Raw genomic sequence first — 16,816 nt, 5'->3', positions numbered from 1 at the left:
AAGCTCCCAGGCCTCTGGTAGAGGACCCGAGCTCAGAGGATGAGAGAGAGAGAGAGAGAGAGAGAGAGAGAGAGAGACCGCGGAGGGTGAGAAGGGAATTTTTTTATTTATTTTTATATATATATAATAAAAGTTACATGCTGCAGCTTTAAGGGCTACAGATCAAATGAATAAACAAGCTGAATTATTTTTGGTTCATGCAGCAGAGCGTCAGACACTGAGCAGAGAGAGTGGAGTGGAGGAAAAGATCCTTAACCACAGCAGGCAGAGCGGCAGCACTCAGAAACCAACAGATGGGTCCCATCAAGTGATTAAAACGAGTAAAGAGCAAAAAATTATTCAAATGACTTAATCAGATGATTTATAACAACCTACTGACTGACTGACTGCCCGTAAATCAGGACAGAGAAAACAAATCGTAAGGAAAGTCTTTAGGACAAACTTCATGTCATGTGGGCCAATATCGACAATAGAACATCAGGGCAAAAATATGTAAAAAAAAATAGAAAGATAAAATAAAATCAAGCTTCATTGTGGATTATGTACTTTATTATCATATTTTTATGACTCTATACTCAAAATATGAGTTAATTATAAGATTAAAAATGTATTCTCTTAATATTATGACTTTGTTTTTGTAAAATATGACTTATTTCTTGTAGTTTTATAACTATGCTTGCAACATTATGTGTTTATTATCATAATGCCACTTTATTCTTGTAACATTATGACTTTGTTCCTGTGAATTTCAAGACTTAATGTTTAAAATATTTTGTGTTTATTACCATATTATTTTGTAACATTATGACTTTGTTCTTGTAATGTTAGGATCTTATAGTCAATTTAAAATTTTTATTTCCTCCTAGTGTGGCACTAATACTCCATCATACTTCTTAAACTCGTTTAAAGTGTGAGAATTAAACTGGGATCATAATTTATAAGCGCCTGCTGCTCGGCGGGACTTAAAGTAGAAAATGCTGCAGTGCGTCAGCAGCCAGACCTTTGTGACCGAAGCATAATGTGATGATTTACCTCCAGAGCAGGGCTTTGAGCACGGAGACCAGCTCTTCAGGGCCCACTCGTACGCTTCCTCCTGGATCACGTTGTTGTTGTTGACCGGCACCGAGTCCTCGTGGATGATGTACTTGTACATTAACGTGGATCGTGTCTCATTGTCCTTCGGTATAATCTACAAACCAGGAAGAGAGTGAAAACCAAAGCCGGAACGTTACAGCCCGATCCATACAGTGAGAGACTGGAGCTGTTCACATAAACTGTGGATAATTTCAATAGGAGGGTAAAATAACAAAGCCAGGACGGCTGATTGTGCAGCCATGCTAAGGTAATTGGCTCGTGATGAAATGGGCAATTAGAGGAGAGTGAGTGAAGGTTAGAGAAAGCACTGCGACACCAGGAGGTGAGCAATACTCCCTCTTTACTCGTCTACTTCTGTGTTGTCTTTAATAAAAACACAAGCTATTATCGTCCTATTGAAATACATCAGAGCAACTCTGAATAATAACATGGTCACGACTCAATGGCTCATTTAAAATGGTTCATAGAAACCTTTTCATTCACTTTGTCTCAGAATAATATTCAGATTAAATTATACTGCTAAGTGAGGGTTAGAACCTGCCAAACTGAGGGCCCGGGGGCCACATCCGGCCCGTCATGACTTTTTATGGGGCCCTCTACACTCCATGCTAGTGTTTCACACTAATGTATATTTGTGAGATTATTCAAAATTTTCCACAAAAAATCAACAAAATCATTGGGTTTGAGTGTTTAAGTGAACTTTTTACTGCATGTCAAGTTATCAATACGAGGAGTAGCAAAAAGTCACATTTAACGTCATACAGAAGCGCAAATACTGCACATTTTTTCAAATCATCAAAATCTTTGATTTTTATTGCAAAAATCACAATAATAATCATGAAATCCTGGATGTTCAATATTATTTAATTTAAGAATTACTTGGCGAATGCGGAGACATCTATTTATCCATATATTAGCAGTTTTTATCGGTGAATTTTGGCACAACCAACCTGTCAGACATTTAGAATGTTGATGTTGCCCAGAATGAAAATGATTTTGACTCTTCTGGGTTAGAAGATCAGAACATAAATGAAAATCACAGACAGAAGGATCATCATCCTGTCCATGAACACCGCAGCAGAATTGTTGGAGTCCAACAGGCTCCACTGGTGCTCAGAATGTGGGCACAGCTTTTGCTTTGGGCTTAGAACGACTGGACAGCCCTTAAAAGATTAACACAGCATCATCTCTGTGTGTCAACCTGATAAAATGTCACAGAAGACGAATGTCAGATCTTATTGGTTAGAAACGATGTTTAAAGTGTAAACAGAAGTGGTGTATCTACATGTTAAGGGTGACCTATTATTGGTCCTTGATTGAGTTAGAATCTGTCTATTATTGATACAAAACATATTTACTACATTTTTTACACAAAATCATTAAATGATGAGACTTTAGTTGGCTCAGTTTTGCCTATTTTGAGCTGTTTTAGGGCCTCTGTCACTTTAAATCCTAATAAGCTGCTGCTGGCCACACCCCCCAAACTCAACTTTTACATTTTTATGTGAAAATGGCTGCAAAAGTCTGCATAACTATACAACTGTACATCTTTGAAATGCAGAAGTGGAGCCTCCTGCACAACCAACAAGGAAGCAGCAAGTGGTTTCTGAGTGGTATGTCCACAACAAAACCAGCTGACCAAATGTGCTGGAGCTCAGATTGGGTTGCTAGGAGACAGGGTGGAGCTAGGTTGCTAGGTAACGGTGCAATACCTGTCCAATGTGACTAAACGATCAGGATGTTTTTGAAACGGCTCATTTTTCAGACACCAAAAAATGTCTGGGTGGTTTTTTAAGCGCTTGGACTGTTTTTATAAGCAGTTAGACTCAAATGTAAGAACAAAATGTAAATTTATCCTAATAGGTCCACTTTAAGGTGCTGAAAACTCTTTAAATTTCAATTTTAAAATGCCTGCACTACAAAAATCATTAAATATTTTCAAGTAATCTTTACTAGTAAATTAGTGTCGTCTTATTTTCTAATACTAGAAGCTAGACCAAAAAGACTTGATAGGATTTTGTGTTTTTGCAGTGTAAGTTAGGAGAGGTTTCTTGACGTTTCAGTGGCCTGAATCTGTTTCTGAAGCCTCTGCGCTGCGGCGCCTCACCAGAACCACCACGGGGTCGTGCAGAGGCCCGTCGGTGTGCAGCGTCTCCACGTCTCCCTCCAGGACGTAGTGCCACTCCACTCCCAGCTCAATGAAGCTCCTGGACTTCAGCTCGTCTGCCTTCCCGTTGAGGATGTAGTGTCCTGTTGCCTGGTTCTTGATTGCTGCAATCAGTCATTCGATGGGAGAAATGATGAGACTGAAGAAATGTCCAGAGAACCTCCTCCACCAGCCCGACCTCTGCTCTGATTTATTATAAATCAATTAATCACACACAATGACACTGATTGCACTGACATGCATAAGCATAAGGTTATGATAGGGCTTAGATTATTTAAATATCAACATTAATCAGAAATATTTAATAGGCGCTTTAGACACTTTTCTCTCTGGTGCACAAACTAAACTTTCTAGCAACAGTGAAAAAAAATTCTAAATTTTACTAAGAAAAAAATTATAAAATGGATAATTAAATGCACATTTTGATGCTGTTGTAGCTGGCACTTTAATATTTATGCACTTACAAAAATTCACAGTTGTGGGCAGATTTTGACAGATACAAAAATGTGTTTTTAGATATTTTTAAACCAGTTGTGAAATATAAAGAAGTTTTTTGTGACAGAACCTCATTATCACTGTAGTCACTGAATGCATGCAAATATCTTTGTACACTTCGAATAAGAAAACTGACTTACAAGTACATTTTAACCAAGACATAGCACCTTGTTTTAAGTCAACAATTCCTTAATATTAATCAAATAAAAGTTCCTCTGGTGGATTTTTGTCACTGAAGACAGTTTCACATTTTATAAGCAACAAAAACTGCCAGTGGAACTAGTATTAGATCAATATTAAGGAATAATTGACTTAAAGCAAATTTCTATATTTTTCTATTTCTATTTTTTATATCTCATTATCTAAACTAAAATGAATTATATACATTAAAATGTGTTGGCATAAATTACTTAGAAATATAAGGCTGAAAAGATAAAAGAAGTGAACAGACAGAAGAAAACCCCATAAATGTTTTTAAGTTTAACAACATTATGACTTATAACTGATTTTTTGGCCTTATTGACGACTAATTTACTGCCATTAATGAGACTCAGTTAAATGTTTGACTGCCAGACTGAAAACCAGCAGAGATTGATCATCACTTTGGCATTTTAAGGGGTAAATTAATGAACCGCTTCTATTGACGTTTACAGTCGTTACAGATCAATCTGCAGTTTGGATTTTCTTTTTTTACCAGAATTTTTACTGCAGATGGTGAAAGCAGCTCCGTTTGCTTCACAACTCAGCGAGGTGATTTACTGTCCTTAGAAAAAACCTTCTTCCCAACACAGACGGCCTCAAGCTTCTTGTTTTTCCAGCCGGATTTAATGAGCACCTGCACAATCACTGGTTCTGAAAATCAAAATTCCTTTTGTGGTCATTAAAACCCCACAGCTTGATGTGACTTTTCATTAGTTAGCAGGTGCACCAGAGGAAACCGGCCCTGATTATTTAGGTTCAAGGCAGCGCTCTAATGTTTTGTAACATTGACATCATGACAGGAGATGCGAGTTTTGAGAAAACAGCAGTTTGAAGAATAAGCAGCTCAGTAATTTCTCTCTCAGTGTCATTTTTCAGGTAATGACGGCAGAAGAAGAGCCTTTACTGATGAAGAGGAGCGGTTCTGATGCTGCGCGGGTCGTTAGCTTTCAGACGCTTCACATGAGCGGGTCTGGTTCTGTGAAACGTTTTCAGCTGCTGGGTTTTGTTTGGTCCCGTTTCTGTTCTGCAGTATCGATTTTTCCCGCAGCCACAGGGAACAATGGAAATAAAGGTAATCAGTTGTGAGGCGCTTTTCTTTCATACTGGGCTCCCTGCAGGCTGCACTGTAAACAACCCAGGCAAAAACAGTAAACAAAGGAAAACAAAGTCAGAGCGACGATGAAATCATCAGGAAATCTGATTCCAATATTACCAAACCACTGGACAACGGACTGGATCACTAAGATTTAGAATTATTTATTATTTTTCTTGTTTTATTACATTCTTTTAGTTTATTTTTCAGGTTTTTTGTATTTAAATCAGAGGTGTTCAACATGGGGGTCGTGCCACAGAGGCGGGTCGTGGAGGTTCGTTAAGAGGGTCGTGACATTTCTGATGAAACATGTTTGTGTTTTTATATTAACATTAGTTCAACATGTAACAAACTGACATAAAATAATGTTTTTAGTATTTAAGGCATTACTGTAATGTTTACTTTATTAATGTCCTCTAGAAAAGAGAAATGCAATTTGTTTAAAAATTGAAGGAATAATTAAATCACTTCATGTTTATTCAGTTATAAACTGAGTGTTTTATTTATTACAATATATTGATGTATTATTCAGTTTATTAGAGCAATATATATTTTTAGGTTTATATTGTAAACTAAATGTCATTATTTACACATTTTCAATAAGATTATTATTTAATGATGCTTTTTCAGGAAGTAAAACTTCCTGAAGAAACTGAAGGTTGTTTCTTCTGCATGCTGGATCAGTTTAAAGAAAACAAACATATTTTAGTTCCTTTAAGGAAATGTTTTTGTGATTCCATTTGCTCAGCAGTTTCACCTCCATTCAGTTTTTTTATTCCAAACGGTGCCATGCGGTTTACGGCGGCCATGACGGGTCTTCTGTTCTGAAGCCAGGATGTTTCCTGTAGCTCCACCTGACAGAAGCGAACCTTTCCCGCGACAAACGGCCGTGTGTGTGTGTGTGTGTGTGTGTCGCTCCAGAACCATTGCTGCTCGATGTTTGGCGCCGCTGCTGCCTTTACGGACGTGAGAGCGATCCGTTCGACATTCACAGAGGTTCCTCACAGATGCTGGCTTTTGAGCCGAGCGGCGATAAGAAGCCGGATGGCGCCGCTCCTCTCCGCTCCATAGAAATAATTGTTCAGGTGTTTGAAAAGGATTCAGGACGGGTTTCCACCTCAGACCCAAAAACAGGGCAGCAGTGTTTCTGCATGTGGAATAAATGTTTCAGTTTTCTGAGGAAAAGAAAACTGAAACATTTACTCCAACATCCAAGAAGTCGCAGTTTAGACCTCAGCATTTAAGAACTTTCTGCAAAAGTTGCTTCACTTTTTTCTAGTTTCTTTAACTACAAACCGGGTGTTTAAATCGCGTTGAAAAATATTCAAATTACGTAGAATAATATACAAACTTTAAACCATTAATTTCTTCAGTTTTCTGTTTTGTGTCATTTAAAGTTGTCTGTTCTATTTTTGGACTTTGTAGCTTTTTTCAGAAATAATTGTACTTCACTGTTTAAAAGAATTATTGCATTTTGCAAGTTTATCATTATTAAACTTGTAAATGTCAGTAGCCATTTAAAACTCGCCGCTTAAAAGTCTCTTTCTGCTACTTTAATAATAAAAAACAGTTTTGACAAAGAAAACTCAGACTGATCCCATCTGCTGTCTATCAGATGCATAAAAAAATAAACACTGACCTTTTGTTTTTGGCTTTTTAAAGAAACATCAAAAAGTTGTTACAAGAAATTTCAACTCACTCTAGAATTAAATGAAAAAAGTGTGATGTTATATAAATATGCATTTGGATTTAAAAAATATCTTCAGGTCAGATTTTTTTCAGGAGCAGAAAATGTCTCATTTATTCATCATTCAGCCCAGAAGACTGTAATCAGCTGGTTTAGTTGCAGAGTTTATCTGACTAAATTGTTCTTTCTTATTTTTTATTTTTACTTTACAGACAGAAAACAACAGTAATTAGTTACTTTGTCATTTTACCTGAGTTTACTTCAAAGACCGTCTCTCATCTTTAGTCAAAGGTTATTTTTGTTCTAAATGTCACAGAGCTAAATAAATTATATTTTCATTGAGTCATTTCCAAAACATGAAGGCAAAAGATAAACTGCATCTTTAATGCATTCGGCTGTTTATCGGATGAACAACCGAATCCTGCTGGTCAGAAAAGCTTTTACACAATAAATGTTGGAAACAAGTTACAGCTTTAAATCAGAATCTGGAATGATAAATAGAAAAATTACCTATTCCAGATGTATCACCATTAATAAAAACACAGAAAGAGGAAAGTCATATCTAAAAATATTAACATGGAATTTAGAAACATATATTTATTTTATAAACAGTTTAAAAAGAACAGGAAGCAAAAGATCTGATCCAACAAACTGCTTGAGAAAGTAAAACAATCTCTAAACTCAGAGCTGTAAAACTAATGTATTTTATATATTTTGTCTATTTATTTATATTAAAAGAACCTGTTGGCTTTTATTTGTAGCAGTAAATGAAAACACTGCAGATTCAGCTGTTCATGAAAAGAACAGAAATGAGATGGGAAGTTAAGACAATGTGACATAAACTAAAGTTAAAGTTTTCACACTAATTTACATGCAGATTACTGGCAGATTATTTCACTTATAGATATCTTATACTTGTATAAGACATTTTTCCCATGTTATAAGTGAAATAATCTAAAATGGAACTAGAACTTTTTCATCAATATTATGTAATTATTTAGGAAGTTTTGTCAGGATGATACTGCATCTTTTGCCCTGATTCTGTGATTAGATCTTTTTGTTCTGTGAATTACTGAAGACATCTTGTTATGGATTCTCTGTGGCCAATCAGGGGCTTCAGGTGTAAAACTTTTGTTTTGACAGATAAAACATTGTTTTATTTTCAGTCCTGGGTTTTTATCTCTGTTGTAGGATCTCCTTGGAGATCCTAACATTTATTGCTTCCTCTGTGTTTAAGTCCTGGTGAAGTCCTGAATTAAAGCAGTGAAAATAAATTACTTTTATGCTGAACCGGGTTTTCAGGATTTGTTGGTTCCTTGGTTTATTTTCTACATCTCGTGTTGAACCTGGTGCTTCCTCTTCAACTCCAAAGGTTGCCAACAATCATAGTTATTTGTTTTTTTTCTAATAATGGAGAGATTATCTGATTTAAACTCAGAAAATAAGTTTAAGCATTTTAGATATTTTAATAGTTCAAACACCAAATATACCTGAATATAATGAATATAGATTATTTTATGCCTCCTACTAATTTGTTACATGCTGGATTATCATGAATGTTATTGTGTATTTAAAGACACAACTTTGAATTTTGATAAAATATACAAAAATCTGAAATTGTACAGCCTTCCTGCAGTACGCCTGTGGCCCCCCAGGTGTCACGACCCCCATGTTGAACACCTCTGATTTAAATAAAAAACATTTAAAAAGTTTAAAAATGATTGAAAATTAAACTAAAGTATGAAATCAAAGCAATAAACAGAATTAAAAGGTAATCGTGTTGCGTTTCAGCTTCCAGAGATTTGACAGAGCAAACATAACGTGGAAAGCAACTCTGAGAGTTTGAACATAACTTTAACTTTTAACCAAAACTTCTGCGACTCGTTTCATCAGACAGAGGAGAAGAGCTTCATCACAATGAAGCTGTGGAAACCCTCCGCTGATCATTTCGCCTTCAGGCAGTTGTTGCTTTAACGATTTCTTTGCTCATCTGAACATTAAAATGCGTTGTGGTATTTTCCAAGTCATTTAGCCGGTTAGCTTCCCATGGCCTCTCAGCAACCTCTCAGTGTTCAACGTCTTCATTAGAGGTTTTATTACCGAGTTAGAGAAATGAAGCGGCTTCACAAAGACTCTTCTCCTGTTTCTGCTGATCTGAGCCTAAAGAAATCCGACTCATCCGACATGTGGCCAGAAACATCTGTGGACTCGAACTCTAAAAACATATTTTTACAAGCGATGGGACCCAAAAGCGACTCTTTAATGGGTTTATGAATAATGAATGAGCAACTGGATTCTCTCGGGCCGAGAAAATGACGAGAGATAAATTATGCAGAGTTTCTAATCTCTGATTTTAGGGAACATTTTCCCATTAGAGCTCCAGCGAGGCGGTGAGGTCGGGCCGCAGCGTCCGGCGGGAAGCCACTTACCCAGGATCTGCGGGTCGGCCTCGTGTTCCCGGATCTGCACGTGTCTAGCTCCAGGAGGAACATGAAACATCTTAAGGTAACCTTCGGCGCAGCAGCAGCAGAAGCGGCAGGTTAGGGAAGATGAGAGGAGACAGAAAAGTTAAGCAGATCTAGAACTAAACTCTTTGTTTGCAGCAGCGGACATCAGACTTCTGCAGAAGGTTTCTTCACTCTGGATCTACGCAGCGACGTTTGAAGAAGAGACAAAGTTAAAACAAGTTAATGTTCCTACAGAAAACACATTGAAACGGGCCCAACACTGCAAAAACACATCAGTACTTTTAGTTTCTAGAGCAAATACCTCAATGCGCTATAAATCAGACAAAACTAGCTTATAAGAAACTTTTTAGTAAGATAGATGATGTTGATTTGAGTAAATAATTCCTTATGGTCCTTATGAGGCAAAAGTTTTCAGTCCACCGGCAGAATATATTACTTATTACCAGAGAGGCACTGATCCACTTTTCTCACTTCTGATATTGAAGTCTGTGGTTCAGTATCAGCTGATCACAGATCTCCCAAAACCAAGGAAATCAGAGCCAATTTCAACTGACAACTTCCTTGTAAGTTAGTTTTGTCTTATTTTAAGTGCATTAGAAACTAGACCAAAATACTTTGTGAATTTTTGTGTTTTTGTAATGGAGCAGAGTTCATTCCACCTGTGAATGAACTTCAGGCCGTTTCAATGAGGCAGTTATTCTCCTCTACTTGTGGTTTTCTGCTGCAGATGTCCGCCGCTCACAAACCCGCCGCCACTCACCCACAACGTTTCTAGACTCCTCACTTTCATTTAGAAACACATTGCGAGCTCCTTTGGGCAGAGAGAAGGCTCCTCTGGTCTTCCCTTCAGACAGAAACAGATCAGTTAGTCACCGTTTCTCTCCTAGCAGCAGCACTCTGTGGAGGAAAGTTTCTAATCAGCAAACCAGAAGAATCCACAACAAAACGACTGACCGGACGGACGCTCTGGAAGCAGCAGGCGGGGAAAAGTCACAGGCAGAGAACGGCAGTAACTACTTACTGGAGTAACGTTTTTGAAAAATGTACTTATAGAAGTATTTTTACTACGCTGTAATTTTCCTTTAACTTGAGTAATTTTATCACAAAGTGTCTCTTTTCTAAACTGAGTGAAATTTCTGGATTTTCTAGCCACTGAATGGAAAACAAACATGTTTTAACCAGAAATTCACCAAACTCAGACACACACCTGCAGTTTTTGTTAAAGTTTTAGAAGTTTTTTTTAATAGAAACTGATTCGGAAAAAATATATTTTTGTTGTTTTTTTGTTAATTATAAGAATTATTGTCATTTTTGTCCTAAAGATACCAACATTTCCACTTAACTTTATATTTTGTTGTGTCTGATGATGCAGTTTAGATATTAAATGATTGATCATTTGATCAGTTACTCAGCACTCAAGTAGATTTTTTACCAAATACTTTTTTATGTTACCGAGTCATTTTTTTGGCAGCTACTTTTTACTTTTACTTGAGTAAAAATATGCTGCAGTGGTGCTGCTCTTATTTCAGAGCCAGCTCTGCTCACAGGAGTGCTGTGTGTTCAGCATTCAAAGCTCCAATCAACGCTTTTCAAAAGAGTTAAAGAATAAATCTGGAGGACGTCAGAGCAGCCATGCGCCCTCCGTGGAAAGAAAAGTTTGATTAAAGCTCTGAAAGAAAAGGTTTGTGTCATAAATTGGCCCTGTGGACGTGAGTCATCGGGCTGAACCGAGCGCCGGCGCTCCACTCAGGTTCCACTGAATCAGCCACCAATTACACGCTGGACTGCTTCCAGAGGCCGGCGGCTCGGTTCTGACCGACGTTTTCCCCAACCAAAAAACTACGTTTGTCTTTTTTAAAGCCACAAACACGACAACGAACAACGTCTTCTACCTACAAGGCAAAGACAGGAAAACCCAAACAGACACTTAATTAGTCACAGCAGTTTGAGACGCGATTCTTCTGGTTTCTACAGCGTTAGACATCCAGCTGCACTACAGTCTGGGATACTTGCATGGTGAGTTTTCCACCAGTGGGGAGTCATTTTGCTCTCTCTTGCTCAACTGTTTCCCTGTAGAAAAGGTGATTGGTTAAATAAAACACTGCAAAATCAAAACCTTACCAAGTGTTTCTGGTCTGGTGCTCATGTCTTAGTTCACTTGAAATAAGACAAAACTCACTCATATGGAGGACATTTACTGCCAAACGTCGAGAGCGCTCGGAACTTCTGCTCTCTTTCAAATATTCTCTGCTCTCTCAAACGTTTCTCCTCACGCTCAAAACGTCTCTCTGCTCGGATCAAATCTCCACTCACAAACTTTGACGCTCAAATTTTCATCTGCTGGAACGAAAAGTACCGCTGCCTAGCAACCTCTCAGCCAATGGCATTAAGGAGTTATACTGGGTCCGTTTGCAGGTTGCTACAATCAGCAGCAGCCACACAGGAAAACAATTCGCACGATTTGATCTGAGCAGAAACAGGTTTGGGTGAGAGGAGAACATTTTTTAAAATACATTTTAATTAGTTGTTGACTTAAACCAGCTCTTACAACTTGCTGAAAGCCTGGTTAATTAAAACACTGCAAAAGTTATTTTTGTCCTATTTCAAGTAAAACTAGATAAAACTTGGTAGGATTTTGTGCTTTTACAGTGAAACATTTGCTAAAAAAACTAAAGTTTTCACACTGAGGCTCAGAGTGTCTTTAGTGATGAATCTTCATCACATCCCGGCTGCTGAAAGGAGGAGACAGAAACCCTCAGCGTGAATCCATTAGTCATTTATTCATTCCCACAGCTAAAACAGAGAAAACTTTTTCTAAAAAAACAAAACAAAACAAAACAAAACATGTCTTTTCCAGCTTATTGTCGGCTCTGCAGGGAGGCATTTTCCTCTTTAAGAGACGATCTGGTTAATTTAGCAATGTGTGAAGCTGAATGTGTAAAAGCTCAAACTAATAAAGCTTAGCCAAGATTCTTAATGAAATTACATCTTTGATTAAAAAGATACAACAACGCTTCCTATGTAGGCATATTTGCTCCGGCTAATTCCTCTAAACGGCTAATTTATCGTCTCTGAATGCAAATTTAGCACATTAACAAACAATCTGCTGGAAGTTGCTGCAGTTTCTACACCTCCATAATGTAACTCAGCCTCCCAGTTTCATCATAACGTTCCACACATTAATATCCGTCCAGAAAAATCTCATTTCCATCTGTTCAGTACTGGGACAGACACACAGTTAAGCATCTTCAACTGGACCAGAAATATCTGAACATTTACTCAGGATCTTATTAATGTATCATCTACTTTATATGTAGTTGTTGTAATTATAAGGTAGCAGGAAAATAACTACTGATTACAAAGTGGTGTCTGGATTTTTGCAGCAGGTTCCTCAAAATAAACTCAGGTGATAAATTGCAGGTGTGAGAAGTTCAAGTCAACAGCTTCTCTTTCACTTATCACAAATTAATCAAAATGATAGTTTTCAAAATGTATTAAATGTCTGAAAAGTGTGGCATGCTTTTGTACCAACAACCTATAGAAAAACCTTTTCAATTTCCACGTATTTACTTTAACAGGAGCTCATGTCACAAAGTTACTTTAAAATAAGCAGGTTACATGTAAATGTACACGAGTTCTTCATTGGTCACTAAAAATGGACCTGAATTAGAAAAGAAAATCAGGAAAAAGTCAAAAATCACCTCAACTAGAGAAAGATTTTTTTTTTTTTTACTCAAAATCAGGAAGTTATTTCAAAATTGGCTGTTTCTATCAATTGTTTCTAAAGCAATGCTCAAATAGAACATTAAAGAAAAATCATTGATGGATATAAAGCATTTTGAACTGCCTTGATGCTGAAATATGCTGCACAAATAAACCTGATTGATTAACTGATTGATTAAATCTTAAGCTGTTTTTCCTTGTGCATGTTTATCTCAAAATCATCAACAAAATTAACTGCAATAAGCTTAAAAAGTAAAATTTAACGACACAAGTAAATCTAATTTTTGTTGATATAAATTTTCTAAAGAGGATTTTATATGTTGCATATAAGAGCAAATGCAGCAAAGATGAAAAAATGAAACATGTTGTGATTGTAATTCAGGTTCTTAAGTGACTGCAGCTCGTCCTGAAACATAATTTAGTTTCATTCTGCAAGCTGCTCTTTCTTAGCCTGCATGTGTGACCTGGAGCATCTGCACAACTAAAGACTAAAAGCACAATCCCCATGTCAGTCTGTCCGGCGCTCTGCAGGGACCCGGAGCTCAGCTCTGTTTGGTAACCGTAAAAACCATCAGGCTGCAAAAAATTTTAAATTCAAGGATATTCTAAGAAATTTTCTATAAAAACATGGACATTTCTGAGTTTTAAATGTTTTTTTCTGAGCTTCAAGTTAAAATATTTTGACTCTTCAAACTCAGAATTTTTTGTTGTTTTTGGTGGAAATTTTCTCCTTTTTCATCTAAAATGTCCCCAATATGCCGTCACAGGTAGAAGATAAAAGACCTGATGATTTCCTGCTCCTCTCATGCACATCAACATTAATCCATTTAAATCTCTCTGTACCACTTAAACCTTTAAAGTATTCCCACATTAAATGAAACCTAAACTCTAATTTTTCAAACAGAGAAGCTTTCCTGCAGCAGTCAGGACAGTCAAATTTATTAGGAATTTCTTCATCTTGCAACAGAAGTCTGAAATGTGAGGCTCTTCTGTACGTCTCTCAGGTTTGTAGTTATTGGGGTTTCTTTCATGACGTTAGAACACAAACCGGTTCCGTCTGCTTTTATTAACAGATTATTCAGAACTTTGTCATTTTAAACCAAATGTTGGCATTTCTCAGCAGAGCGACTGCTGCAGTGATTTCCTCAAACTCGGACCAAACAAATCACAGCTCTGTAATTTATGGGAGCTTTTCAACCTGGAGCCTTTTTGCTTGTGATTTTCTCCTCAAGGTTTGTGTTTAGAAGTGGTTTTAAAAGCTTTCCATTATAAAATTGCAAGAAGTAATGAATGAATCAGAAGCAACAATAAAAAATGCCTTGGAGGCTGAAAGTGTAAAGTTTCACTCTGATAATCAAAACCTTCGACTCATCCAGGGATTAACAACTTTAATGGTTATATAAGGCTGACTCAAGGGATTTAATAGTACAAATTAAACATGCACTATTTTATGTTTCTGCTAAAACAATACATGATTTAATTATTAATAGTAGTCATATTAATTTGATTTATTAATTATTAATTTACTATTGATTTAATAATTAACCTAAAACAGTCTGTGTAATCAGCATAAAACCATAAAACAATGAAAACACATATTAGCTAAATCATAGAGTAAATATATTTAAACAGCAACAACATTAGGAGCAATATTGAGGAAGATGGGTGGAGCCAAATGCAGTGGGACTAAATACAAATGCATGCCACACTTTTCAGATTTTTCTAATGTAAAAAATTAGCAAGCTGTTCCTTCGTTATTTACTACGTAGTTTTTTGTTTATTTTTGTCTGGTTTTGTTAAACTGTCCTGAATAAACAACCAGACCAGGAAGCATCTAGCCAGCTGTGTGTCAGACATGCTAGCAGCCACGCGCCGCTCCAGGTGACCTTACCTGGTTTCTTTGGAGTCCGGGTGAAGGTTCCCTTCACGGTCCGGCAGTGGGAGTTGTCTCCACCACAAACACCACATTTATCCTCCACCTTGTTGGAGCCGATCTCTCTGTCACAGCCGACCTTCTGCACAACCATAAAACACAACAAGCCGACGATTAGCACCCACCCGTTAGCTTCTGGCTAACCATCACTGAGTAAGCAGAAGCAGAGAAAAGCTTTTTGACTTCTATTTTAGTCGGCAGATTTACTAAGACGATGTTCAAGCTGCTGTTAGTCGTTAAAGTCCAGAACTGTTCAAAAGAGCTGCAGAAATGAACCTGCTAAGGAGGAAACATGCTAACTCCACTAGCAGAAGATTTCACTTACGACAAGAAATATTCCTGTGTAATAAGTTAAATAACTTGTACTTTTCCATCAATATTATAAAATTATGTCTTATATCTTGATAAAGTTACTTGTAAGTTTTGTCTTATTTCAAGTGTATTAAGGTATTTGCATTGGAAATGAGACCAAAAATACTTTGGCCAATATCAGTCATGCTGAGTGTCCAACATGACTGATGGAAAAGTTGAGTTTAAACTTCCTGCTTCTCCTTTTAAACTCTTCTGGAATTTCTGGTCCTAGTTCTGGATTTATTTGAGGAGTTTTTGAGAGGCTAATCTCTTGGTTGTAAAAAAAAAATCTTATTGCAACGGCTATAAATCATTACAGTAAAGAAAGTAAAAGCTAAAATCCTTCCAGCCGCTCAGCGTCCAGAACCAGAGGGAATGATTGTCTAAGTGCCTGAACTGAAACGTTTGAACAAAGCTCTTCAAAAAGACCAGGGTGCTAATGCAGCAGAGCTAATCCAACATGCTTCCACCATGAGCGGTGCGGTTCTGCAGATTATGTCTTTAAAAAACATCAGATTTTCTTTGAACTTGTTCAAATGTTGATGACAGATAACATGACTTTGATTGAAGATCTCTGTTCAAACAACGTGATGCAGATTCAAACATGATGAAACCTTGTTTTAAAAACTCCTCACCACACATTCTCCACGCACGCAGATGCTGTAGGCGTCCTTGTACGAGCACCGCGTCCCATCCTGCACCAGCTGCTTCAGGTACGCCACGTCTCCGGTCTCCTTGGACTGGCAGTACAGGTGGCACCGCTTGTTAGCTAGCAGAACGGATCAAAATAAAACACAGCAGCTGCTGAAACTCTGCTTTTGAATCTCTAGTGAAAGATAAAGCAAAAAAATAGAAACAACATCTAGACGATCTGGAGTCAATGAACAGCTTCAGTTATTGCAGCTGGAAACCAAAGAGCAGGCTGAAATCTGACCTGAACCTTCAGAGACACATAAAGATAGTTAGAAAGCCGGCCTTCTATCACCTGAAGAACATTTCTAGGATTAAAGGACTGATGTCTCAGCATTAGAGAAACTCATATACGTGTTTATCTTTAGTTGCATTATTACTGCAGCAGCGTCTTAAACAGGTCTGCAAAAAAAAATTCACCAGCTGCAGGTGATCCAGAACACTGCTGCTGGAGTTCTGACTAAAACCAGGAAGTTAGAGAACATCACCCAGTTCTACATCACCCAGCTCTACATCACCCAGCTCTACATCTCCCAGCTCTACATCACCCAGTTCTACATCACCCAGCTCTACATCACCCAGTTCTACATCACCCAGTTCTACATCACCCAGCTCTACATCACTCAGCTCTACATCACCCAGCTCTACATCACCCAGTTCTACACCACCCAGCTCTACATCACCCAGCTCTACATCACCCAGCTCTACATCACCCAGCTCTACGTCACCTAGCTCTACGTCACCTAGCTCTACGTCACCCAGCTCTACGTCACCCAGCTCTACATCACCCAGCTCTACATCACCCAGCTCTACATCACCTAGCTCTACGTCACCTAGCTCTACGTCACCCAGCTCTACGTCACCCAGCTCTACGTCACCCAGCTCTACGTCACCCAGCTCTACGTCACCCAGC

General features: G+C 37.7%; 1 protein-coding gene and 1 long non-coding RNA gene across 6 annotated transcripts in view; both read right to left on the bottom strand.

The window, feature by feature from the left end:
• Positions 1 to 16,816, bottom strand: part of adamts3 (ADAM metallopeptidase with thrombospondin type 1 motif, 3) — a 144,937-nt gene that overhangs the window by 20,577 nt on the left and 107,544 nt on the right. For 2 of the 5 annotated variants that reach the window (XM_016669126.1, XM_016669127.1), the window contains exons 14-19: positions 15,849 to 15,982; positions 14,821 to 14,944; positions 9,967 to 10,050; positions 9,168 to 9,248; positions 3,203 to 3,366; positions 1,033 to 1,189 (exon numbers count right to left, since the gene is read on the bottom strand). In XM_016669126.1, the coding sequence (XP_016524612.1) occupies positions 1,033 to 1,189; positions 3,203 to 3,366; positions 9,168 to 9,248; positions 9,967 to 10,050; positions 14,821 to 14,944; positions 15,849 to 15,982 (744 nt within the window). The remainder of the gene's footprint in view (positions 1 to 1,032; positions 1,190 to 3,202; positions 3,367 to 9,167; positions 9,249 to 9,966; positions 10,051 to 14,820; positions 14,945 to 15,848; positions 15,983 to 16,816) is intronic. The other 3 variants (XM_016669129.1, XM_007547347.2, XM_016669128.1) reach the window with 2 other exon arrangements.
• On the bottom strand, positions 4,845 to 7,145 carry LOC107835746 (uncharacterized). The gene is made up of 2 exons (XR_001661562.1): positions 6,321 to 7,145; positions 4,845 to 5,226 (listed from the first exon to the last, which is right to left on the bottom strand). It is a non-coding gene; the product is annotated as an uncharacterized LOC107835746 (long non-coding RNA).

This window comes from Poecilia formosa, unplaced genomic scaffold (genome assembly GCF_000485575.1).
Source record: "Poecilia formosa unplaced genomic scaffold, Poecilia_formosa-5.1.2 Scaffold20, whole genome shotgun sequence".
In the NCBI taxonomy this organism is placed as follows: Eukaryota; Metazoa; Chordata; class Actinopteri; order Cyprinodontiformes; family Poeciliidae; genus Poecilia; species Poecilia formosa.
The sequence above is the reverse complement of the archived record's forward strand: the minus strand, read 5'-3'. Positions and strand labels throughout refer to the sequence as shown.